This window comes from Sphaerodactylus townsendi, linkage group LG10 (assembly GCF_021028975.2).
Source record: "Sphaerodactylus townsendi isolate TG3544 linkage group LG10, MPM_Stown_v2.3, whole genome shotgun sequence".
Taxonomy (NCBI): domain Eukaryota; kingdom Metazoa; phylum Chordata; class Lepidosauria; order Squamata; family Sphaerodactylidae; genus Sphaerodactylus; species Sphaerodactylus townsendi.
In genome coordinates this window covers 56,448,746-56,474,889 of record NC_059434.1, presented here as the reverse complement: position 1 = coordinate 56,474,889, position 26,144 = coordinate 56,448,746, and the positions used below count along the sequence as shown (strand labels likewise).

Below are 26,144 nucleotides of genomic sequence, written 5' to 3'. Positions count from 1 at the left end.
CCTCACCATGTTACTAGATTTTATTCCGGCATAAGAGGCAGACCGTGAACTAAAAATGAAACTATATCAGCTAAGCAACACAGAGAAAAATAAAATCTTTTTTTTAATTAAGCCTAGAGCCTATCTTGTATCTGACTCTGTAGGAGCCAGCAAACTAACAGAAGCTCATGAGCTATCTATTTAGTTTAGAGCAGGGGTCTCCACTCCCATAAATTCATCTAATTCTCTTTGGCTCATTCCGCACATGCAGAATAATGCACTTTCAAACTGCTTTCAGTGCTCTTTGAAGCTGTGCGGAATAGCAAAATCCACTTGCAAACAGTTGTGAAAGTGGTTTGAAAACGCATTATTTTGCATGTGCGGAAGGGGCCCTAGGGAGGCCATATATGATAGTGCTCATTACCACATCTTGTGGCAGTAAATTCCAAAAATTAATGATGATCTGTGTGAAAAAATACTTGTTTGTGTCACCTGAACCTCCTTATCAACTTCATTGAATGTCTCTGAGCTCTAGTATATGGGACAGTAGTAAGTTCTCTGTATCAACTTTTTTCTGTATAATACATAATTTTGTAAACATCTGTCATGTTTACTTTTCTTTTTTAAAAAATCGTGAAGCCCTGAACATTTTAGTCATTTTTGGTTTGGAAAGTGTTCCAGCCATTGATAAATTTTGATTGTTTCTTCTTGCTCCTTTTCCACCTCTACAGTATCCTTTCTGAGAAGGGATGGCCATAACTGTATGTGGTAATCCAAATATTGGTGCATCATAGGTCTCTGGAAGGGCATTATGATACTGGCTGTTTTATTTTCTTCACTGCCATATATTCAAGTGGATTATGTTTGCTGTTTAGTTACTCTTGATGGAATAGAAGTGTGTTCAAATTTTCAGGAAGTATGTGATACACTCCTAGGTATATATTCATCCAAAATGCAAGTGGTAGTCTGTATGTTCTAATATCTATCCTTGACTAAAACTCCCTACAGCCAGAAAACTAACATATGAGTGAAAAGGATTTGCATTTAACCTATCTGTTGTACAGTACCTTTTTCTGTACTGTGCCATTTTTGATGCTGGGAAGTATTTAAATATGTAGTTCTTATTTCTTCATTTTGACATAGTGGAGTCCCGAGGGAAGAATATCATAAGCTCATTCTGAATGTTTGAACTGCCTGTTGTTGGTGGCAATGTTGGAAACTGAAGAGAGTCTATGGATTGTGCTAAATAAGTATGATTGTCTTCCTTTTACTATGGAAGTCCTGAAGAAACTTAAACAGACTTATTTTTGATTTCCTATAGCAGTTCAAATGCATCACCTTCTGAAGGTGGACCATTGTCTGGAAGCTATGGTTGCACCCCTCATTCGCTTCCAAAATTTCAGCACCCTTCTCACGAACTTCTAAAGGAAAATGGATTTACACAGCAAGTATACCACAAGTATCGCCGCAGATGTCTAAATGGTACAGACATAGTATTTTTTGTTTCAGAAAATAAGTACAAAATGCTAGCCTGTATTTTTCCATTGCTGTGTTTACTGTGTATGAGTGTTCTTAAATAATAAAATATGCCTACATAGGTTTTGACCCTTGGTTATGGGAATTATATACTATGTGTATTTTTACCAACTATCATTGCAACAAACAAATAAGTATTCCAATGCTTTTCTATTTTTTCAGTTAAGTGAATGTAAACAGATTTTTTTGTTTTCAGTTACCATGAGTGTTTAGGTAACAGAATAAGCAACCTCTGAGCAGTAGAAAAATTCCTACCATTTGAAATAGTTAAATCATCAGGATTAGTCGTTTTTTAAGCTAGCTGACTGTAAAGTGTAGTGACAATTTTTGAAATTCGTTAATGCAATCCTAGCAGAAGCAAAAGTGAGTTCTAAAGTATATTTAAATTTTACATGTAACTTTAACATTCCAATTTGGGGGACGGGGAAGCAGATGTCTTAAGGCGTGTGCTACTTGTGCTTTTATAGTATAGTTTAATATTGAAATTGTTTAGTAGTTAATAGAATTATATTAACAGATTGTCTTGTACTTTTTCTTCTCCAGAAAGGAAACGGTTGGGAATTGGTCAATCTCAAGAAATGAACACACTTTTTCGTTTCTGGTCTTTTTTCCTTAGAGACCATTTTAATAAAAAAATGTATGAGGAATTCAAACAACTTGCTCTAGATGATGCAAAAGAACACTACAGGTAATATTAAATATATTATTAGATCTGTAAATTAAGACAATCGTAACAGAATGCCAGCTTGTAACAGAATGCCAGCTTAAAATTTGTTCAACAGATCTATGGCTTAGTTTTGATTAATATAGCATCATTTATCCCCACTAGGAGTATTGAAGGCAGTTTATATTCCAACTTCAAGAAAATCCTATATTACATACATTGAAAATACTAAAACAGAAGCAAAAATGTATCCATAGGAGCTGTATTAACACTCATCCATTAAAGCAGGAGGGCAGCAAAATGAAACACATACTGCAAATAACAGCATCTTTTTGTCTACTCTGGGAGTCTTGAAGGGCACAGGCCTTGATTCCTGGGAGAAAGTTCCATAACCTTTGAGGCAAGGACCTCTCACAGATGCCCACAGCCTAACAAGATAAAGCAGGTTACTGGATCCATTAATATATTATGGGTTTTATGTAGGTTGATTAGTGTGCTTTGAACAGTATTGCAGTTAGTTCCAATAGGAACTCAAGTACCTGCATTTTTAACTCGCTGAATTTTCCAAACCATATTCAAAAACAGTGTCATGTGTTGTATGTTATAGTTGAAGCAGGACATCACTGAGACATGCATAACAATGGCCCAATCATTTTTTTTCAGGAACAGTGCAACTAACAACCAACCAGAATCAAACTAAGGCATTCCTGGGAACTTCTGCCACTTTGCTGTCCATGGACAGGAATCAAGGAGGACCCATACATACCTATTGTTTTAGAGGGAGAATAATCCCTTATTTGCCTGATCTAGCAGGGCTCTTATATTCATAATCAGCACAGTCAGTTATCCCATTCCCAGTTTTTGTTTTCCTCTTGCTTAAACCCTCCTCATTATAACTTGAGTGGTCTTTTGTAACATGATCTGTTGCACAGCGGCATTCTCACCAAGAGCAAGTCATTTTTATACAAGTCCTCTTTGTGATCTTGAATGGGAGACAGCCAAAGAAATTAGGTTATGTGAAAATTGAGGTACCTGAATAAGTTACCCTATTTCCCATAGCTGACCTTTGTTCTCCATACAGCAGTGAAACACTGCAACCAATTGTTGATTAAAGTTGTGTGCATTTCTGTAAATATTATTTAATCAACAGGTATGGTCTGGAATGTTTGTTCCGGTTTTACAGCTATGGATTGGAGAAAAAATTCAGGCAGGAGATCTTCAAAGATTTTCAAGAAGAAACAAGAAGAGACTATGAATCTGGTAATACCTTGTTGATAATGATCTCTCATGATATTACTTGATTTCATACTTATTTTCTATTCAACTCAACCTGTTATTTTTATTACTAGGTCAGCTATATGGACTTGAAAAATTTTGGGCTTATCTGAAATATTCCCAGTCTAAGACTCCACCTATTGATGTGAAACTTCAGGAATACCTTTGTAACTTTAAAAGATTGGAAGACTTCAGAGTTGATGTACGTGGTAAAGATCTTCTGAGCAAATAGTATACTAAGTTAGCTGAGGAACTGAAACTACCTACCCAAAGTCAAAATTAATACAAGCGAGTAAAAAGGCTGTTATCATTGGAGTAACTGTTAGATTTTCTTACCTGTTGAATATCTGTACAAAGGCTACTCAGCTGTATTCAAAAGTGCATTCTGTTTCTGTCTTATAGTTTACCAGCAAGGTGATAATTTACCAGTCTAACTCAAAATTTGCACCCCTCTTTTAATACAGTAAATTCCAGGCCATGGCTTCGTTTTCTGTGTTGTTTCAAACTTGGCATGTTTAGACATGCAGCAGCCTCATGTAACTAGCTGCTTAATCTGGGTTCATCAAGAACTTGGAAATGTTCTGTCTGATTGGGCAACCCATTCATATATTCTCTGTGTCCTTTCTTGATAATGTTGCTGGTGAAAAAATGAAGGAACAGCAGTACTCGGTGGTTCCTCAAGTTGTGCACAAAATAAATGTGCATAAAGTTTGTGTAAACATTGGCTAAATACTGGCTGCTGGAGCTAAACTGAACTTAAAGATCATAACACATGATGATGTGGACAGATTATGTTTAATACCTCTTTTGCAAGCCTTGTGGTATGGGTGGAAGCATAGAAGCACACCCATCTTTTCAAATAATTCTTGATGTTCAAAATCAGAAGATACTTAAAATAAGAATGAAAAATTACCACCCCCTCTGCTTTTATACCTTGTATTTAGACCTTTTTTAAACAAAAATTATTATTGGCATTTGAACAGACCTTAACTGTTGCTGCACAAAACTCTTCTGGGATGGGGGTGGGTGGGGTGGGGGGTTGATTTCTGTATGTGTGTGCTTTATGATTTCAGATCCATAAATACTTAGGAATGCTGTTTATTAGATCGCTAAGGGCATTATAATTTGTTCTTTTTTCTTTCAGCCTCCTATTGGTGAAGAATCTGGGAGGAAAAGGCATTTAACTGGTGAGGATAGAGATCATCGTCAACATCAGTCCAATTCTTCCAAAACCCTGGCTGGTAATTCCACAGCTGCCTCTCAGGTTCAAGTCCCAATAAACTTTCCCACTGCAAATACTGTACAGGAGTTGAGTAACAGCATATACCAGAACAATATTGCCACAAAATCAAGAAGTGACCTAACTGAGCAATAGACTTTCATTAAGCTTGAACCTTGAGATCAACTCCTAATGCCAGTATTTTAGCTCAAGGATCTTCAGGGAGAGCTATTTTAAAGCTTGATTAAAAAATAAATGTATAGGAAAACGAAGGATTGCATTTGCTTTCTCACAAGATTTAAGCTCCCAATACTAATCCCTGATCAATTGTATTGGGTTTTGGGATCACCTGAGAGATCCCAGGGAAATATCTTTTGGTCTTGGTGGTGTTATCCCTGACCTACTGTTTACAGGAACTCCATTCCAATATGATATGCAAAAATATTTTGGGATGCCTTACATTTCAACTCATACTTCGTCGCTTTTCGTTTCATTCAAAGTTCCCACTATTACTTCTACTAATAGAAGCCAAAAAGAGAGGACATATTTTTTTAAATACAGAGAGAGAGAGGAATTAATTTGGTAAATGCTTATGTAACTACATCTTTTTAAAAACATGCACACTCCATAATGTATAGGATTGTGCACATCACTTGGGTGCTGAATTCCATTCAGTTATTTTGCTTTCTAGTTCATTTATTTCAGTTTCTTTGTAATTTGGGAATGAGTAGGGAGTTTTGCATTAGGCATTTATCTGTTTGGTTTTTAGGATGTTTATGCTGGTTCTTAATTGTACTTGAGCAAAATAGATTAGAGGGAAAGGGGTATAGCTGCATTGTCATATATTTAATAAACAACAGTTTAAGCAGGCAAATGAAATGGTAGTTGACTCTTGAATCACCCTCTAGTTAGTAGAGGCACTTGTTTTCAGTTTAATTTCTCTTCTCTATATAAGTAACTCACACTGCAAGGAGAATGATTTTTGAGCATCTAATTATATTGTAATATTTGACACAGTTTCAAGAGGAATTTTTTTTAAATCTAGCACTCAAAAAAATTCAGTGTCAAAATAAGTTGGAATAAAGTTTAATATTATGCTCTGCTGTCCAAGATCAACTGATTTTAAATTGGTCAAGACATCGCTTTCCTTAAATGTAAATGATTCACTCAGAAAGTAATTTCTTATATTGGGAGGTGGAAGATAATTGGATGTATCAGCTATAATTTCTTAATCGTTTCAGTTATTGTGATTCTAAGATGATAAGGAAAAGGAAGACCTCCGTAAAGTTGGAGTAGTAAGAATAGGTGAATTTTTATTATATACAGCAGACCAGTGGAACTTGGCAGCTTTCAGGTAATTTTTAGAAGCCTGACACTGTTTGCCTTATTACTGGAAGAGATGCTAAATGATTCAGCATTAATTTAAATGGATTTCTATGGCAGAAAAGGTAGCAGTCCATTACATTTTTATGTCATGATGCATTGTGGAACTGAATAGAACAATTATGAATATTTGCATTTGAATATCTGGATTTCCCAGTAATTTTTACATTCAGACTAACCTTTTAGAACTGCTCTGTTTTGAAGATGAACTAGTAATTGATGACACATTTTATAGCATCTTTTCAATATTCTGAAATTGTATATCTCAAACCTGTGTTCAATCTATGCCACCTCCTCCATGAAAATGATGCAATTGTAAATTTGGATTTAAACTGTATATAAAAGAAATATATTTACTTTTAATTTCTTTGAATGAAATGTGTGCATATTTAGCATTCAGTATGCATAATTTGTGGTAAATTTGCAGATTTTATAAAAATGTAAGAACATTGTGTATTGTGTATGGTTTTTTAAAAGAAATTTCCTTTGATTATGTGTGGTAATTTTATTGTAGTCAGTCTGAATGTGTGACGTTTGGTGCTGTAGTGGAAGAAGAGGGATAATTTAAAAATATACAATGGGAAAGATGAGTGAGAGAATAAAACCCAACACTGTATTGCAGCTGCCACCATAACAAAGTTATTTTAATCTGCAGCCAGGCAGAAGCCCTACTGGGGAAGAATCGCTACTTGGTCTCATTTCTTTTTTTTTTAAGCACTTGGCAAGCTTCAGGAAAGGAGTTGGTAAGGCATACTGCATTGGGGACTCAAGTTTTAGAGAGTTCTGATCTCCCCTCTTGTGGCAGCTGTTGGATTTGACATCTTCCCAGTTGATTCTGAAGCAAAATGAATTGTTAAGAAAGTTGGTGAAAGAAAATTATTCTGTCTGTGGTATATAACTGCTTTGCATACCGTTTCCCCGAATATAAGACATCCCCGGAAAATAAGACGTAGTAGAGTTTTGCTGAAGTGCGAAATATAAGGCATACCCCGAAAGTAAGATGTAGCAAAGTTTTTGTTTGGAAGCATGCCTGACGGACAGAACACAGAAAAATAAGACATCCCCTGAAAATAAGACATAGCGCATCTTTGGGAGCAAAAATTAATATAAGACACTGTCTTATTTTCGGGGAAGCAGTCTTGACCAGAGGCTTGCCGTTCCTAATCTTGTTCCTTGTGTAGGAATACAGATGAGGGTAGTACCAGGGGCACACATTTGCCTTAATGACCACAGGTAGCTGTACTAATAAGGCAACACTATTCACACACTTAGTTCAAGAACTGCTGATACAGTGTTTTCAGAGAAACTGTATAGACTAAAGTTTATCCAAAGTAAACATGGGAATGAACCTTGCCAACACAAGAGGGAGAAACTGATCTCAACCCAGTCCTCTTCTCATTGCAGTTCTGTTGTCCACCTAATATAACCTGTGTAATCCAAAGGTGTCCTCTGTTCTCTTTTGCCGGTGGAAAAGCTGATATAATCCAAAGCCATTATCATTAACTTTCAGAATAAAGTACTTTATATAATTTGAAATGCATAAGTAAATAATGGTTCGGTGGTTTGTGATGAGAGGGGTCTAGGTGCCATTTGAGTTGCAGTCCTTGCTTTCATTAGTTGCATAACACAAGTTTAGTAGTTTCCGGCTTCAGTCCTGGCTGCTTGAGAGAGCACGTTCGCCAATATATTCCTCCCCAGAGAATGGAAGGAGATGACTGGCAGTGTCATCCCTCTTCAAGGGGGGGGGGGGGAGAGTGGCAGAGCTACAACAGGGCGGTGGTGATGGGACAAACGCCCCAGGCACAGGGGGGCAGAGAATCACTCCCCCACCCCTCTCCACAGGCCACCTTCGTGGCCTGCATCCTCCACAGCCTGCAGCAGCTCCCACGGACCACAGCAGACTTCTTTTCTTGCTTTAAAAAGGTAGGTGGGGGTGTTTTGGAGGGAGGAACGGCCGCCATTTCACTCTGGACGTCATTTTCCCTTCTTACGGCACTGGGGTGGGAGCATCCTGGAGGGCCTTCTCAGTAATGGCCCCTGCACTGTGGAATCTCCTCTCACTAGAGGCCTACCAAGTACCTACTCTTCTGGAGTTTCAGCACCTGGTAAAGACCAGCCTCTTCAGTTGGGCATTCAGCTGATTTCCCGCTACTGGGATGGAGGTGGCCTCAAGATGTCCTGTACACTCCACCAAGGGTTGGGGGAGGTTGGGATGGGAGTTTTAGAACCTGGAATGTTCTATAGTTTTAGGATTGTTTTTATAGTGGTACTGGATGGCATTTCATCATGCTTTTTATTGTAACCCACCCTGCGACTATTGACCCACCGCCTGGCTGCCTCTGGAGTGCGGGGCACCGTCCTTCAGTGGATTGCCTCGTTTCTCCGGGGGCGGACTCAGCAAGTGAGGTGCAGGGATGAGGCCTCCCGGAAGTGCCCGCTTGATTGCGGTGTACCCCAGGGGGCATTATTATCCCCGCTGTTGTTTAACATCTACATGCGACCCCTTGCTCAGCTGGTACGGAGTTTTGGGCTGTCTTGTCATCAGTATGCAGATGACACTCAGCTCATTCTGCTGATGGAGGGGGGAACAGCCACCGCCCCTGCAGCTCTACAGCATTGTTTGGAGGCGGTCGCTGGTTGGTTGCAACAGAGTAGGTTAAAACTGAATCCATCGAAGACGGAGATCCTCTGGCTGGGCCGTGAGGGGGAGAGGGGGATGTTTCAGCCGCCGGTGTGGGAGGGGGTCACATTGGCACCGACCCCCTCCGTACGCAACCTGGGGGTCCACCTGGATTCGTCTCTATCAATGGAGATCCAGGTGGCCCATATAACCCGGGTTGCTTTCTTCCACCTTCGCCAGGCCCGGCGGCTGGCCCCCTTCCTCTCCCAGACCGATCTGGCCACAGTGATCCTCGCCACGGTCATCTCCAGACTCGCCTATCGTAACTCCCCCTACGCGGGCCTCCCCTTGCGCCTGCCTCGGAGCTTAACACTGGTCCAAAATGCAGCTGCGCTGCCTGCTCACAGGCAGTGCCACCTGGGATCATATCCAGCCTGTGCTGCGCCAGCTGCATTGGCTCCCAGTAGAGTTCCGAATCATCTTCAAGGTGTTGGTGCTGACCTTTAAGGCCTTACGCGGCCTGGGACCTTCGTATCTTCGGGACCGCATCGCCCCACATGTCCCTATACGGCCTCTTCGCTCTGCGGAGGCCAATCTACTGGTGGTCCCTGGCCCCTCGATGATACGGCTGGCCTCCACACGGGCCAGGGCTTTTACAGCTCTGGCCCCAGCCTGGTGGAACACTCTCCCACCAGCTGTCCGGGCCCTGCGGGACCTTACTGAATTCCGCAGGGCCTGTAAGACGGAGTTGTTCCGCCAGGCCTTTGGAGGATCCAGCCGTTGATGGTGCGCCCTGGCCTTTACATCAGTGCCTTTGCCATCTGGGGTTTGCTGATCTTCCCCCTGAAAGAGGGTTTGGAAATGGATCTGTCGGACGCCATTGCGTGTTAGTTTTAATCTTTCTACTAGTTTTTATTTTACTGCTGCTTTTAATGGTTTTAGTTATTTTACTTGTATACGTGCATTTTTATCTGTATATGTGGGGCGGTATAATAAATCTAAATAAATAAATAAATAAATAAATAATAAAGGGTGGGAAATAAATCAAAATAATAACACCATTCCCAAAACACTGGGGTAGCACTTAAAACATCTTCAAATCAGCAAAATCAACATCAGACTCAGAAGGCTGTCCTACTGGGATCTGCATGCATACTATTCCGATACATTACAATGGCCTAGGTCTGTGGGTGAGGCTTGAATTGTAATGAAAGGCTAACAACCAGCCAAAGACCTGGCAGCTGTGATATTAATCATAATTTCCTAACCACTAAATGGGAGTGGGATGGAGGAAAGGTCGTTTTAGAGAATTTTTTTTTTAATTTCAGGAATTTAGAATTGTATAGAATCTGATTTCTTCCTTGGTTAGCAGTGGTTGGGTTGATTCAGACATGCTTTTCTTTGGTACATCATACAGTATTCTAGTACTTGATTAACATTGAAAAGCAGGGAGAGAAACCTCAAAGCTTGCTGTGCCCTAAAGCAGATTTTTCTATCTACAGTCTTTCCCGAGTGCCTTCTCTCTAGGCTGCATGTTTTCAGTAATACTGGACTATAACTATAAACTAGCAGACAAGTTACTCGCACATGCCGCAAACATTTTATACTGTAATCAATTGTATTTGTTTTTCTCCCTTTCCTTACCAGTAGACATCTATTGAATCTGATAAGACAGGGCAAAAAAATCAGGATGAAAAACATTACTCAAGTGATTGAAATGTTGGGGTTCACTGCTAGTGGAGTTAGTGATAACCATGAGTATAAACAGCTTTAAAAAGGAATTAGATTAATAGATCCATCAACTGCCATAGTCATCATGTGTAAAGCAATCCTCCATTTACAGATGCAGCAAACTTCTGAATACCAGTGCTAGGAGCCAGCAGCCAGGAGAAATGCACTGGTGACCTTTGTCCCACTTGTCAGCTGCTGCATGAAACTGGATGAACTATTAGCATGGACCAGAAGGGCTTGTGAGTTTGTAGATGCCTTGTTTTTGTACACACTACAAAAATAGCCCTTCCTGCCTTTTCTGATAGCTTTATTACCTAGTGTTAAAAAAAGTTTTTTTGTATGAAATTGTATTCAAAAGTTCTTAGAAGCTTCTTTCACTTTTCACATTCATGAGTTTTATCCTGCTCTCCTTTGAACAGCAGAATAAAGTTGGAAGTAGCTTCAAAAATCCTCACAAGATCTGCTACCGAAGAGCTCTAATTATTCCCAAACCGATTACACAGGTTTCATGGCTCTAATAGGAGCTATGGAACTAAAATTTATGTTAAACTCCAGAAGATCCCTATTGGATCAGACCACTGGGCCATCTATTCCAACCAGCTTGTTTCAGAATGGCCAACCAGTTCCTCTGGAGGGGCAACAACAGGCACAGAGGCCTTCCCCTGATATTGTCTCCTGGTGCTGATATTCAGAAGTTTACTGGTCCTGTATGTGGAGGTTCTCTTTAGTCCACATGACTAGTAGCGGCTGATAGACCAATCTTCCATGCATCTGGCTAATCACCTTTTGCAGTTGTTTGTGCTGTGGTTATTGAATTTACTCGGCACAGTCTGGTTTCAGTTGCCAAAAGTCCAGTTCCAAGGATCAAGCACCAAAAGTTCACAAACTCAGATACTGTTTTCACATGACTTACTCTTTTTATTTTATTTGCCTTATGGTGGTCTATGACCAAGATAACGTCTAATTGACTGATACTTCCCATCAGCTTCACTAGCTGCCCTTAAGTTCTGGTATTTTGGGAGGAAGAAAAATTGTTAACTTTCTACATACCCATGCATAATTTTATAAACCTCTATAATGTCCTCTCCCACATTTCTAAACTGAAAAGTTACAGACTCTTTCTGCCTTTCCTTATAAGGAAGGTGCTCCAACCCACTGCTCCCATCATATCAGTTGCCCTCTTCTGTACTTTGTTGAGTTCTGCAATGTCCTTTTCAAGATACAGTAACCAGAACCTCCCATAGTATTCCAAATGAGGCCATACCATAGATCTATACAGGGGTGCTATAGTATTGGCTGTTTTATTTTCAATTCCTTTCTTAATAATCCCCAACAGTTTGCCTTTTATCACTGCAGCACGCTGGGTTGACACTTTAGCTATCCACTACAACCCCAAAATGTTTTATCCCTCTCAGCCTCAGCAAGTTCTGATCCAATCAGCCGACACTTGAAACTGGGATTTTTTATTCCAGTATGGATCACCTTACACTTACCAACCTTGAACTTCATGTGCCACATTGTTGCCCACTCATCCAATTTGTGGAGATACTCTGGGGCTCTTCAGTCATCCCTGGTTTTTACCATCCTGAATAATTTTATGTCATCTCCAAACTTGGTCATTATGCTACTCACCCCTTAGTTACAGATCATATGTGAACAAGTTAAATAGTACCAGCCGCAATTACAGATATCAGTAAGATCCACTGCTCATTTCCCTCCCTTGGAAGAACTGACCACATCATCTGACCTTGCTTCCTGTCATTTTACAAATTGTTGACATATGAAAGAACACATTTGCTTTTCCCATGATTGCTAAGTTACTCACGAGTCTGTGTTAAGGCACCTTGTCAAAAGCCTTTTGAAAGTCCAAGTATATAATGTCTACCAGTCACCACTGTCCACATGATGTTCGCTTTCTCAAAGAACTCCGACAAGGTTTGGTAATGCAGGACCTCCCTTTGCAGAAACGATTTTTTCCCTTCAAGAGTTTAACATGACACATGCAGCACAAATTTAATATCTACATAACACTTTATTTCAAAAGTCAGAACACAAGTTGTTCATTTCTCAAAACAGACTGCATAATTTCAATTATGAATTTCTGGAGAAAAATTGTAACTGGCTCATGAATGGGAAGTGGATACGTTCAAATTACTATAAAGGACAAGTGTGCACATATTAACATTTGGGGAAGCAGATACAGAAAATCTTTCTACACACATCATACAAGTAGTCTCTAGTCACAAACCAAGCTGAGCATGGGCCAGATGTGTTTGGTCATTTAAATATTATCTAGGCCACTGCTAGACATGGTTTTTGTTCATGCTTAGTGAAGTCTTGGTTCATAGTTTTCACTATTGATGCTAGACTGCAGTTCTGCAAATTGGTTTATCAGAGGAGCATTTGTGAATTAGCTTGTGTACTTGCTATATTCACTAAATAGCTGTGTGGTTAATATGCTAAGAAAACAGTGATATTATTCAGCAAAAACTGAAACCAAAGAATTTGAAGATGTGTTCAGGGGTTATATGCGTAACCCTTTTGCCGCATTCCTACTTGGAGCTGGTTTTGCTCTCAACAATTCTTCCAAACTTATTCAGATACATTCTAGTAAAGATTAAATGTGAGAACTGAAGAAAAAACTGGGTAAAGCTTTATTTAACAACAGTGAAAAATATTTTATATTCAAGATTTCTTCCTTTTTTCCATATACTTAAGAGACCTGGCTACCACTATGAGAGCTTAACGACTTCTACATAAAGTCTGACAGCACATTTGGTATTTTACATGCTTTATTAAAATGGTATTCATATTTACAATATCTGCAGGAACCATCCTTTCCAATTCTTGCACTCAAGCATCCATAAACATACCCAAAACCCATGCACACATCTCACTTCTAAGATATGGGTGAAGGCTCCAAATTTAAGGAGCTCCCTGGAGAAAGAAAAGGGTGGGTTTATTTAAAAAGCAAATGGGAAAATGCATTTGGCTATTATAACGCTAATTATATTAACATATATATATATATGGCAGTCATACTGAGTATTTCTTTACATTTTATATACAGAATGACAATGTTTTTCAGTCAACCAACCAACCGTTTTAACTTCAGTCCTCAATGCTGCTTTTAGTGACTCATGTCACATCTGGGGCTTTCCCTTAAAACAATTCAAGTCTTAAGTGAAATAAGGCACAATAATTCTGATTTGATTGAGGGGAAAGGAAAAGCATAGAAGACAAGCTTCAAATGATCACTTCTTCAGAGAAGTTAACTTTTTCTCTCTTTCAGGGGAATATATTGAACCCTGTAATCTGTGGAGCTCCTAAATAGTTTTCAGGCACAGAAACCAATGCCCCACAAACTAGTTTGAATATTCCCATTTTTTGTAGTGCTTCAGATGCCAAATTTACTAGAATTCCTTGAAACAGTGAGGCTTTCCATTCTAGTGCCGAAGGAGTAGAAATGACATGAAACATAGATGTTTGTAAATAATGAACTGTTCTAAGGCTTCAACAGGCTAAAAGGAGCAGTGTTTCCATTTAAATCCCTGGCCCCTCTTCATTAATGAAGCCTTTCCAGATTAGTTAAACAGCAACAAAAAGGGTTGGGCAGCACAAAGAATGCCTAATCAAATCTTCATTGAGAGAGGATGATGATGTTCTTGTGCAAAACCTGTTGAGTTGTTCTGTGCAGCAGATGAACTGTGCCTGAAGATGGGACATTCTGTGATGGGAGATAAAATCGCAGTTCTGAAGGCCCGTGACTTTGGTGATTTACAAAGTTTAATCCTGTTTAGTGTGATCCTTGGTATCTTCTTCATCCGTATATTCTGATGGTTCTTCTCCTGGTTTTAGGAGTCTACCAACATAGTCATATTTTTCTGAAAAATAAGTTTTAGTAAATTAATAATTAAATCAGTTCCATATTATGATTCTATAATGTGAACATTACCATCTCTTTTAAAACATTGGAGTAATGTTCCATTTTTTGTTCTCTAAAAAACCTTTTCCTTAATAGGAAGTGATTTCAATGGGATTTTTTTCTTCCATATACTAAGAAAGGAGGTGTTTCCCACTATTTCATCCTATCTCTCAGCACATGTACAAACTAGATTACAACAACTGGCCCATAGGCATGTCATGAATTTAACGGCTAAATGAGGACTTAAACCTGGTGCAAAAGCCATGCCTTGCACTACAAACTCCTAGCATTAATGCTGACTAACTAGAATGAGCTGTGTTTTCCTCACAATATTATAAATGCCAGTTTGCTTTCAAGACCTATTAACTGTCCAGCTGCTCAGCCCCAGTAATTGTGTACATTAGTATGCTCCGGGATTAACAGAGCTAACAGAACAAGTACTACAAGGGACAAAAAAAGAGAGAGCTGTGGTGATACTTTACAGCACACAGTAGCTTTGACAAGAACACACACACACCACTCAATTGTTAATTCAACTGGAATGGTACATGGTGGAGTAGTCTCTAACCAGATAAAATTTAGAATAGTTTTCAAGTTGGTACACACACAATGGATTGTGTGCACACTTACAGCAAGGCTTCAGGATGTGAAGAAAACTACTTCATCCGCTGCTGGCTCAGACTACAGTAACTTTTTCCTGAGTTTGAGGAGGATTGTGTCTGCAATTCTCTCTCACCCTCATGGGTCATGCTATGCTTGCCCAGCCTTGGAGCAGGTCAGGAGATCATCAAGCAAACTTGGCCATTATGGTACAAGTTCTATGTCTCCAGTAACAGTAGAACTGATCAGAAGTGACTGTGGATTGTGTCTGTCAATTTGCCACAGAAGGGTGCTCTTTTGCTCAAACAAAAGACACTACTAATGTAGTAAAGAGATAACTACTTAAATAAATTTCTGAACAGCCACGGAGAATACTTTTAGAAGGATTTTCAGTGAATCTGCCAATTAATATATTACCTTTGAATTGCATTTCCCACTCTCTCACACTCTCCATCTGTACAGCATTTAAATCAGATAGGTCGTCATATTCGTCTCTGAGTGCATCTTTATCTAGACGGAAAGTTGCTAGGCCCCTTGAGGCATCTCTGCCAGCAAATATTCCATAAGGACCCTCTGAAAATAAGAAAAAAAGAGATATATTTAATTACATGCAACATAACTTTATCTCTTTGTAATATGGAAATGGTATCTACAGTGCTGTTGCTTCCGGTATCCCAGTTTCTAGATGAATGGAAAGTACTAAACTTTCTTATAAATGTATTCAGCAAGTCAAACTGATTTTCTGCAATTATTCCAGGAGAGCTTAATACTTACCAGAAGGATCACATGATAAATGTTTGCTACACTAAGCTAAACACAATTAAAACTATGGACAGAACATTAACTAAATCTAGAATACAGCCAAAGTAACCACAAACATGAGCCTTTTTTTCAAACAAATGTTCAAATAAAGGGAAATTTCACAGCCAACACTTATTGTTTATATACTGCAAAACAGGCACAATAGCAACATGTTAAAGAAATTGAGTATATTTTTGGTATTTGCTGCTTAACTATCGTCCAATTCTAAGAAATCTTCAGAAGTGTATAATCAGATATTTCTAGGTACCTTGGACGCACTGACAAGACTGCTCTGATGGAACTTGACAACATAGTCGACATTTATCAAAATAACCTTTGGAAATAATGATTGCCAGCCTGTTACGTTATCTTCATGTTAAACTATGTTGCTATTAAAAATGAAGTACAGAACGCAGAGTACAACAAGGGTTGTGTTTTATTTCAAAAAAGTGGCAACATTTAATTATGAACATATACTGCAGTATGTTACATACAAAGTGATAGCATTAAACAAACATTACTATCAATCTTAGAACTAGTATAGACACTCGGTTGACCACATTCAACTATGAAACAAAGTTGAATATGCAAAAAGAATATCTCAGCTTTTCAAGAAAATACTATTTTTGTTTGGTTCAGGGGATCCAAAGTTATGGACCCTCAAAGGTGTAGCCCCCATCTCCTATTAGCTCTCATTGGAAACAATGGGGGCATTTGCCTTGTGCAGCATTAGCTTATTTGAAAATCTTTCTAAACATGCTAAACAGAGAAAAGAATTGGGTTTGGTTATACAGCCCAAGTAAGACGGAGATTGTTTTCATTGCACTAGCTGTTGGATGAAGCAAAAGAAAACCACATGCATATTTGCACATATATTCAGTTTTTACTAATGCAACGCTAGAAGTTATCTATTAAGACTAATAATCCAACAAGCCTTGTAATTGCCAATTATTTATTCCCAAGCAAAAAAGCCAATTTACAAGAAATCAATTCACAGAAATATCAAGCTTTCACTGGTACCTCTAGCATCTGCCCAAGGAGAGGTGGGTCAGGAATAAATGATGCAACAGGATTGATTGTGCCAATTAAATTCTTAATTTCAGGAGAAAAGTTTTATTTATGTAATTTATTTTTACATTTAAACTGAGAAAACATTTCATTATTCTAGTTCTGGGATTAAACTCCATTATGTCAAACTTGAGAGATGCAAACAACTGACTACACATATCTAGAACTCTCTCAATGACCTAGAAATACAGGCAAGGATACACCAATTCATGGGGATGTAGCAGAAGCTGTTTCCCCTTTTTTCAAGGAGGAGGAGGATCTCAGAATTACGTAGTTTCTGACACTTGCCAGAAAACATGTTTATTGGCTGCTGAGAAACAAGAGTTCAACCCTAGGAACTCTAATTGGTTTACTATCACAAAGGTGGTCAGTTCTAATACAGTTGTCTTAATTACATCTAATATTAAACAGGACAGGTTTCCACTCAATAACCCATGTAAAAAGGGATGCTAACTCCAGGTTGCGAAATTCCTGTTGATTTGGGGATGGAGGAACCTGTGGAGGTGATGGGAGAGACTTCAGCGAGATGACATTCCAAAGAGATCATCCTCCAAAGCATTCATTTTCTCCAAAGGAAATGGATCTGTATACTCTGGAGATCATGTGTAATTCAGGAGATCTCCAGACCCAATCTGAAGGTTAGCATCCTTAAATGCAAAAGATGACACCAGACTCCATCCTGTAATCATGAATTGTAACAGCCAATGGTGCTTTTCAAATTAATTCTGGAAGATAAAGATTTGCACAATGCTAACATTTTTATTTCTAAGGGCACCTCTGTAAGATTTTTCAGTCTTCTTCTCACCTATTCAGTTGTTTGCCTTTCACCTAGAAAATAACATGTAAGTTTCTTGCTATCTTCAAGGCAAAGAATGTCCAGTCCAAGATAAGATTGACTAAAACTGGGGTCAGAGCATTTTTAGCTGTGGCCAGTGATGTAGGTATAATTTTTATGGGGTGGGTTCAGGGAGCGGGGCCACACCCCCACCCGCCCCTAGGGTGTGGCCATGCCTCCCCAAGCCCCACCCCCTGCCTAAGTGCTTATAAAAAGCAGCTCTCCAAGGCCAGGGATGACAGACTCCCCTGCCCCCCCCCCACCAGCCTTGGTTCCCAGCCGGCAGTCCCTTCTGCCTTCCCCTCTGGGCAGAGGCATGGCTATTAGCTCCCATTGGAAACAATGGGGGATGGGGCACCCCCTTTGGGAGACCATAACTTTGGATCCCCTGAACCAAACCTCACCAAACGTGGATGGTATCATCAGGAGAGTCTCCCAACAAATCCCTGAAATTGTGGTGCTGCTAGCCTAAAAGCTGCGCTACCTACAGGCCAAAAACTGAAAACACACTAAATATACAAAAAACCCACAAACGGGGGCAGAGCTTTGGACATATAATGGGGGGGTTGAACCCGGTAACCCCCCCCCTTACCTACATTCTTGGCTGTGGCCATATAGAGTTAGCTATCCCGAGACTTGGCCTTGTGAAAGGCAATTAAAAACATTTTCCTCAAACTTATATTTAAAATGTAGCTGGATAAGAGATTTGTTATATAGTTGTGAGGACATATTGGTTTGCTGTGCACACTTTGAAAAAGTGCCAGCTGTCATGTGATCTAGTGATGGTAAACTGAGGAGGCCTGTGAAACAATTTTCATCAAAACAGTAGTCCGCTAAAGCTTACCAACCACTGAACTGTTATTCACATTACTGCCTACACACACACAAAGTAAATATTGAAATGTTATCCCATTCTATCTAATAAACTGCATGTGCTACATAAACATTTCTTGGAGGAGCCTATCAACAGCTTTTAATCAACATCGAGCACTTCAATAGGCGCATCCAACAAAATTACAATTTACATCCCTTTACTATAATTTCTACATTAATACTGCACAAAACTGATGCTAACTGTGTTGGTAACTGGGGCATCATTTTAAAATTTCTGCTGGGCCATGCAAGACTGGATAACTTTTGCACAATCAAGGCCCAACAGGTTAACACACCTCGCAAACTACTATGAGGATAAAATGGGGGTGGGTGAAACAGAAAAGAAAAACACTGCGACCCTGAGTTCCTTGAAATATGTTTTACAAATGTATTTAAAATATGTATGCCCTGCCTTTCCTGCTACAACAGTGCCCAAGGAAGCTTACAGATACACATATTCCATTCCAAATATCCATATCTGCTCGCCAAAAAATCAACAATCCCTTAAAATTACATTCCAATTGGCAGTCTTGCATCACCTTCTGAAAACACAGAAGACACCTGATTCACCTCTTCCAGAAGGCCATTCTAGAGAAAAACAAGCGTAACTGAGAAGGTTTACATCTGAAAAGAAGGAGGTTACCATCCTATGCGATAAGATCATAAGTAAAATCTATTCGGAAGAATGAAGCTGGTGAATAAGTTTGTAACAGCAGATATTTATTCAGAAATGTGGGCCACAGGTTGTGATGGGCTTTAAAAGTACTAGCATCTTACTTTGTACTCGGAAATAGAGGCAAGTGATGGAAGTTGTTTTGGAACCATGTTAACATTCATACGAAAACTCTTCAGTCAAAAGATGAGCTGCCACATTTTGCACTAGATTGCTTTAACAGCAGCCCCATGTAAAGTGTGTTACAGCAGAATGGAACAGCAAGCTGAGAACACCTAGTTCTAGAAGACAATCTGTGCACTAGAGGTGATCGACAGAAAGTAGTTTAGCCACTATACCAACCTGCTTCTTTAGTAGCAAGGCTGGTTTCTAAAACACCCCTAAGCTCTTCTCCCAATAAACCAAGGATAAACTCATCCCATCAAGGGTTGGCAGAAGAGTCCATCAGTACATCAAACTTCAACCAACATCACCTGTGTAACCAAAATATAGAACTCCCATCAGCATACTGATGACATCCAACTCTAAAGGTATAGATCTTGTTAAGCAGGCTACGAAAGATGAAAGAGCATCAAGGAAAAACACTGCTAACTCAGCATCTCCAACAGTATCTCCCCTTATTATGACCAGACTGGTTTAACAGCTAAAGTGTTGTTCTCTTGATCCTCACTCTTGTTCCCCTATGTGTTGACAAGATACTGTGGTCCCCTATCAAAATCTAGAAAAAATAAAGTTAATCTAATACCTTTTATTGAGGCCAATCCAAATGACACAAAACACTGTGCAAGCTTGGGCTACTAGGGCTGTTTATACCTTTCTCCCACTGTATTAAAAGCAGGGGTCCCCAAACTTTTAAAACAGGGGGCCAGTTCACTGTCCCTCAGACTGTTGGAGGGCCGGACTAAAAAAAACTATGAACAAGTTCCTATGCACAAATGATTGTAAAATGTTTGATTTCACCTTTCAGCCTTTCTGTCATGGTCTATTTTTAGAACAGTGACCAAAGTATGTCAAGTACAGGGTGGGCTCCAAATATTGTTGGGGAGGCTGTGGAATACCTTCCCCTGTAAAAAAAAAAAGCAGAACTTTCCCAATGAAGCATTCCATCTAACCCAGGATCAGGTATCTTCCTGGGTTCTTCCTCCCTAGCAGCCAGCGAGCGATTCGCCAGCCTGGCTGATGCCAATGGGAGTGAGGCAGAACAGAAAGCCTGAGAGCAACACATGGAGTAGCTGAGAGGGAAGGGCGGAGCAGGAGTTGTCACGTGTAAGGTTTCCAACTCTGGGTCAGAAAATTCATGGAGATTTGGGGGTGCCATCATGTAACTGCAATCAACGGCCGTTGGGGCCGGTTCCTCCTCTCCCTCGAGCCCCCACTGCACATGAATGGAGCCATCGCTGCCATGCCTGGCGGGCCGGATAAATGCCTTCAGGGGGCCACATTTGGCCCCCGGGCCTTAGTTTGGGGACCCCTGATTAAAAGCCTCCGATAAATCAAGGAGGATGAAAGAAGCATGACCTTTATCCATTTACAAATAGGATTGTTGACGAGCTAAACCAGTGTTGTTTCAATTGCAAAATAATAAGTTCATTATTAAATGTGAAGGGATACATAAATGGGCTCAATACAGGTAAACACTTCTTTTAAAAATTCTGGTGAAAGCTCCGACTCATCTCCATATCTTGGGAGAGAATGGGATCCCTTCTTGAGGTCACCCTGGTTTCTGTGCATTCTCCAAAGCTCAGGGCAACAGGTATTAGCTCCATCCTGCAAATCACCAAGGAATTATCTCACCCTATAGCTACAGAGAGACTTTCAAGATACTCCACAAATTTCCAAAACTCATTGCAACATGTATGACAAAAACACTTCTTCTCAAAAGGTATCCAAAATGCATGGGTTTTATCTGAAATGTTTTATCCCCACTCCATTTGATCCTGTAAATATGCAAATTCAGCTTCCCAAGGCAAAGTATGTTTATAAAGGCAGGATTTATAGGGGGGAATGAGTGAACAGGAGAGGTGAAGCTTAATCCTCCTGCTTGCTTATCCTCTTGGACAACCACTGCATCTCAGGTTACTTTTCATCCTGCAAGACTTGAAACTCTGCTAAAGGTAGAAGTCCAGGAAAAGGACAGCATAGGAGAACTGGAAGGAAGGAGCAGGATTAAATGCTTTCCCTCTCACCTGCAAATGTCACACTAGCACGCTCTCAATGCAAGGTTTCATTCTCACTCAAGCATACCCCTCCCCCAACTTTCAACCTTTGGGAACAGTAAACAAAGAGTAAAAAAAATTAAAAGGTTAATATCCTCTTAACTGCTGTACCAGCATAAAAGGCTGGGTTAAGTGTAAATTCTTCCTACTTTTAGATTATGTAGTCTGCATTTTGGATAATTTATTCCAATATCCTAGATATGCAATGTTTTAATTCTCAGATTAAGGAAACAATTAAGTCACTTGCCCCCTTTTATTCTAGAAAACTATACTGAGCTGGAACCAGTCAGCTTTTTCACTCAATGTCTTCCAATTCCCCTTACAGCTCTCTCCCATGTGGTTTTTGTCAATTCAGTTTGACCCCCATCATAAAATCAATGGTAGTCAAAGAGGACCTTTTTTCACTAATAGAAGAATTTGACGGAAAGTTTTATATGACTGTGTTTGGAGTTAACCAAGAACCCCAAAGTACGTCAGAGGATTAAATATCTCATTAAAATCCACAGTAATTAGAAATGTCAAACTCTAAATCAATCATACATAGGATAAAGCATTATAAAATATTTTAAATAAACATATTTGTACAAGATAAACATCAGATAAAAAACAAAATGCAGGCGTCTAAAAGAAGCAGTTGAAATAATTTAAGACACAAATACAATTCTAATATATTCTTCTCACCATTAGAAAGGCAAAGAAAAGTAAGTTTTATCCTTTCACTCAACTTTTCTGTGAACATGGAATAGTGAGAGAAATAAAAATTCCCTGTCTTTCTGCTGGGCATTTGTAGAAGCAGCAAAGCAGTCTTCTGAAAAAGCCCACTGGAAAATGACAGAAATAACAGTTCCTTTTTAAGCTCTGTAGTTTATGAACAACTTGAAACATGGAGGAATAAAATCACCATAAATAAAATATAACAATTAAAGCAACAATAAAAATAACATTAACCTAACCCCAACCCCCCACCCACCAGACCAGCAGCTGCAGAGGGAGTTCCAACATTCCATCACACAAGCACTGATAGGACACCACATGGAACTATGTATGTAAATCCGCTCCCAGATGATGTGGCAAAAAGCTGAAAGGTGAACATGAATAGAATTCTTGAAATGTCTGTCTACTCAGTTGTCTAGCATGGCACTCATCATAACATTTTCCTGCATGTATGTTGTGAAGCCCATTATTTCACCATAAGAAAAACTATTTAGCTACTTCATCTAAAAGTACCAAAGAAACTAAATTACCAAAGAAACTAAAATCAGGCAGAATCACTCATCAATATATGTCCCAATTTGTTGAAATCTCCTTTTCTCTTCATTCAATCACAAAATGTCATTCTATGGGATAACTATTCACAAGTCTTTCTCTACCTCACAAATAGAATTCTGATGTGTAGAAGTAGTAACAAGAGAAAGCCACCTGAGAAGCCTGACAATAAAGCATGGCTGATACTACCATATTTCCTTTCCAGTGCTTTTCACAGCATTATTGAAGCCTTAATTACATGATGCTTGTAGTTCCAAGTATAAGGGACAATCCAGCCAAAATTTAGCTTTTTCAGTCTAATGATTTCAGTGGGAGACGAATGCATATGCATTATTCTGTGAGAATGAAAAATGCATAATTTTCACTGGATCATGCCCTAGCATGTGAAAGGCACCCTTCCCGATCATTCTCTGATAATATTGTGTATTAAACTGCAAACTTCAAATTTCTTGGATTCTAACCAACAAGTTTCTCAACAAACACTTCTTTTACATCACAAGTCTTCTCTTAACTGATGTCATTCAATCAAACAAATATATGTTCCCACCCAGAATTTTTTCAATTTATGCACGTTTGCTTGAAATATGGGATAACATCTTCTACCCCACATCTGCTCATAGGCTGACATGAATTAGTTGGCTCTCAGTGTAAAGTTTATTATGTGCCCCTTAGATATTTTCCACACATTGTTCCCTACATGAAAGGCACAGGATTTCAGCAATTTTGTTCAAAATCCAGAATGTTTTCTGTTTGCGGATTCTGTATTTCCTCAGTATTCGAAAGACAATATATTGTTGGTGGGGGAATGCAGTTAATTTGGATTTTTATCCGTAACAGTGTTGATAACCAATGTAATTTCCCTATCAGATGTAACAAGTGTTGCACATACAATAAGAACTTGCACAAGAGCTGAAATAGTCTACTTAAAGGTCTGGGACACTGGTGCAGTGACCTGCCATAAGACACAACACACTGTTGGCAATTTTTATCCAGCAGCATATCTGAACAGGAAATAACCCAATATCCAGGTCAGCGAGGTGCAACTGACTAACAATTATGTTGTTTAGTTGCTGCCCAGTATGGCTGTAGGCAGTAAAGAACTGGACCATACACCCAGTCAGAGATAAACATGCACATGGTCAGGCTCTGCATCTGTTGGCCAGAAACATGCTGAGATCAAGTGGCTAAGGAATAAAAGGGTAAAGCAGAATACAGGCAAGACTTAGATAATACTGGTCAATAAGCCAAATGAATTGAAGGGAACTGTCTCGTCAGTCCTGGATGGTGTGATGCTTCAGCTGAAAAACTCAGTTAAGAGCTTTGCAATTCCCTTAGACTCTCCTTCCTTGCTGAAGAATCAGGTTGATGCAGTTTTTAGAAGAAATCAACATTTAATGTGAGAAGCAACTCTCTACCTACACTTTGTAAAACTGGGCATGCTAATCCATATTTTCAAGATTGTATTGTTGTACCATGCTGTATGTAAGACTGCCCTTGAAGGCAATACAAACTCTTTAATTTGTAAAGATCCACTCCTAACTCACAGATATGAATTTATCACCCACTTCTATGTAATCTACATTGATTGCTCATTTGCTTTCAGACTAAATGCAAAGGGCTGGTCCTTGCATATTGAGCTCTATGTGCCCTGGGACCCACACAATTGAAGAACAGTTTCACCTGGTATGGACCTACAGTTGCAGCAGCGCTGGAAACATTGCTGTTCAAAAAGGCTTTTAAGGATAACTGAAACAAATTAAAATCAAGTTACTGCAGCTGAGTGCGCAGTCATAATTACAGAGAACAGCCTCAAAAGTTATCTATGTTTGTGCAGCATGGGCCACACTTGTATTTGTAAGCTGTCCTCACCCACCATCTGGTGATGGGATGGCAAGTCATAAATATTTCAATAACAAACCCATCCTTCTCTTCCAAGTAGGTAATTTAAGGACTGGATTGTAAGTAACTAAAAATGCAAACCAACTCCCACTCAACATACCTTTCCCACTAACTTAACAAGAAGCAGGACTACTGCAGATTTGTATTCCAGGTACCAAGAAACTTTGTGCAGCAAGCAAGATGTCAAGCCTGCAGTTCCACCTACTTAGATTAGCATACACGCTATTGTAATCATTTGGGGGATTGCAGCCCAAACAATATTTAACATTAAGAACACTAAATGTCGGCAAGTTTTCTTTTGTAGACAGATAGTCTTGACCGTAAAAGTAAGAGACAGGCAGAGGAATACAAACACGAAGGATAAGCACACTTTTGAAATAAGCATTCGGCCTGCAATTCTATGCACACTGCCCGGGGTATAAACCCGAAACTCCAGTGATATCTGCTTCCGAATAAGCACTCTAGGGGGGCTATATAAAGTTAGGATCTTTCAACACAGTAGCTAGTTCTGCTGGGAAAGGGGCTCTTTCGGCACCCTGGACTCATGCCAACTCCCCACGTGGTCGGCGAGGGAGGCCAGGTATCCTCGCGCTCCTCCCCCTATACCTGATCCCGGGAGGGGTGGCAGGCATGGCGAAGAGCGAGGCGAGGCGCTCCCCCCTGGCCTTCCTCAGTGGCTAGCCCAGGCGGGAAGTAAAGGAGGATTGCGGAGGGGCCCGCCTGGGTGAGGGGCCCCGTCCCCCTGGCTCCTCACCGGGCCCGTAGAACTTGCTGCCTTTGGTCACGTCGAAGACTTTGCCGTTGACGGCCAGGAGGATGCGCGGCGTGCGCGCGCCGTCGTACTCGCGCAGCTGCTCCAGCGTGAAGTCCCCCCGCTTCATACGGGGCAAGGCAGAGGCCTGGCTCTGCTGCGCCGCGCCCCCCGCTCCACTCCGCTTGCCCCAGCGCCTGTAGAGTTGATAGGCCGCCAACACCATCAGCGCCAACAGCGTCAGGTTTAACAGCAGGCTGCCCCCCAGCCAACTGCCGGCCGCGGCGGCCTCCGTCTCCTCCGGACTGGCGCCGCCGCCGCCTCCTTGCTCAGTCCTTAGCCTCCCATCCCCATCGTCCGCCATCACTGCCCAGCCAGCGCCTGCCTGAAACGAACCGCTCCGCCCCTCACGGGCTGGAAAGGAAGGGAGAGGCGGGGCTCATTCAGCCTCCTCCTCCTCACCCGGCCCCTATTGGCCACAGGTGGCAATACGTCATTCACGCCAACTCGCGCCCGGCAGGACGAATGAGAAACGAGCGGACGCGGCTGGCCAACGGCCGCCTTCCACCTTAGAAGGAGAGCTGGGGGAAGGGGGGGAAAGAGCGCGCGCGCCCACCTGCTTCCTCCCCTCTTCCTTATTCGCTCTCATGTAGTAGATTTTGCCGCGCTCGCGCTCACAGAAGATGCTGAAAGAGGCGCGAGCGAGCCCAGGCCCCTGAGCTGGAGTGCGTGGGCGTGCTTTGTTGTTCTTATTTTAATTCGTTTTCCTTCATCTCAGTAAATGTTGATAGCAAGATGTTGCTTATCTAAGAAGCTCCAAATTTTTCAAG

At 40.4% G+C, this 26,144-nt stretch overlaps 2 protein-coding genes across 5 annotated transcripts in view; one reads left to right on the top strand and one right to left on the bottom strand.

Annotated features, from left to right (window-relative positions):
• LARP1B (La ribonucleoprotein 1B) overlaps window positions 1-6,546 on the top strand; it is a 46,265-nt gene extending 39,719 nt beyond the window's left edge. For all 4 annotated transcript variants that reach the window (XM_048509342.1, XM_048509341.1, XM_048509340.1 and 1 more), the window contains exons 15-19: window positions 1,301-1,461; window positions 2,059-2,203; window positions 3,330-3,439; window positions 3,529-3,656; window positions 4,599-6,546. In XM_048509342.1, the coding sequence (XP_048365299.1) occupies window positions 1,301-1,461; window positions 2,059-2,203; window positions 3,330-3,439; window positions 3,529-3,656; window positions 4,599-4,829 (775 nt within the window). In that variant the 3' untranslated portion in view covers window positions 4,830-6,546. The remainder of the gene's footprint in view (window positions 1-1,300; window positions 1,462-2,058; window positions 2,204-3,329; window positions 3,440-3,528; window positions 3,657-4,598) is intronic.
• A 5,873-nt stretch (window positions 6,547-12,419) lies between these two features.
• Window positions 12,420-25,720, bottom strand: PGRMC2 (progesterone receptor membrane component 2). The gene is made up of 3 exons (XM_048509871.1): window positions 25,318-25,720; window positions 15,350-15,505; window positions 12,420-14,291 (listed from the first exon to the last, which is right to left on the bottom strand). The coding sequence occupies exons 1-3, from the start codon at window positions 25,676-25,678 to the stop codon at window positions 14,194-14,196; spliced, it is 615 nt and encodes a 204-aa protein (XP_048365828.1). The 5' UTR covers window positions 25,679-25,720; the 3' UTR covers window positions 12,420-14,193.
• Between the last annotated feature and the right edge of the window lie 424 nt (window positions 25,721-26,144).

What these genes read in the sequence shown, in the direction of transcription:
- PGRMC2 (XM_048509871.1), bottom strand. Translation starts at nt 25,678, where the DNA reads ATGGCGGACGATGGGGATGGGAGGCTAAGGACTGAGCAAGGAGGCGGC. An exon ending in CAGCAAGTTCTACGGGCCCG is followed by an intron (nt 15,506 to 25,317) that starts GTGAGGAGCCAG and finishes TCTTATTTTCAG; the next exon opens with AGGGTCCTTATGGAATATTT. An exon ending in GTGGGAAATGCAATTCAAAG is followed by an intron (nt 14,292 to 15,349) that starts GTAATATATTAA and finishes CTTATTTTTCAG; the next exon opens with AAAAATATGACTATGTTGGT.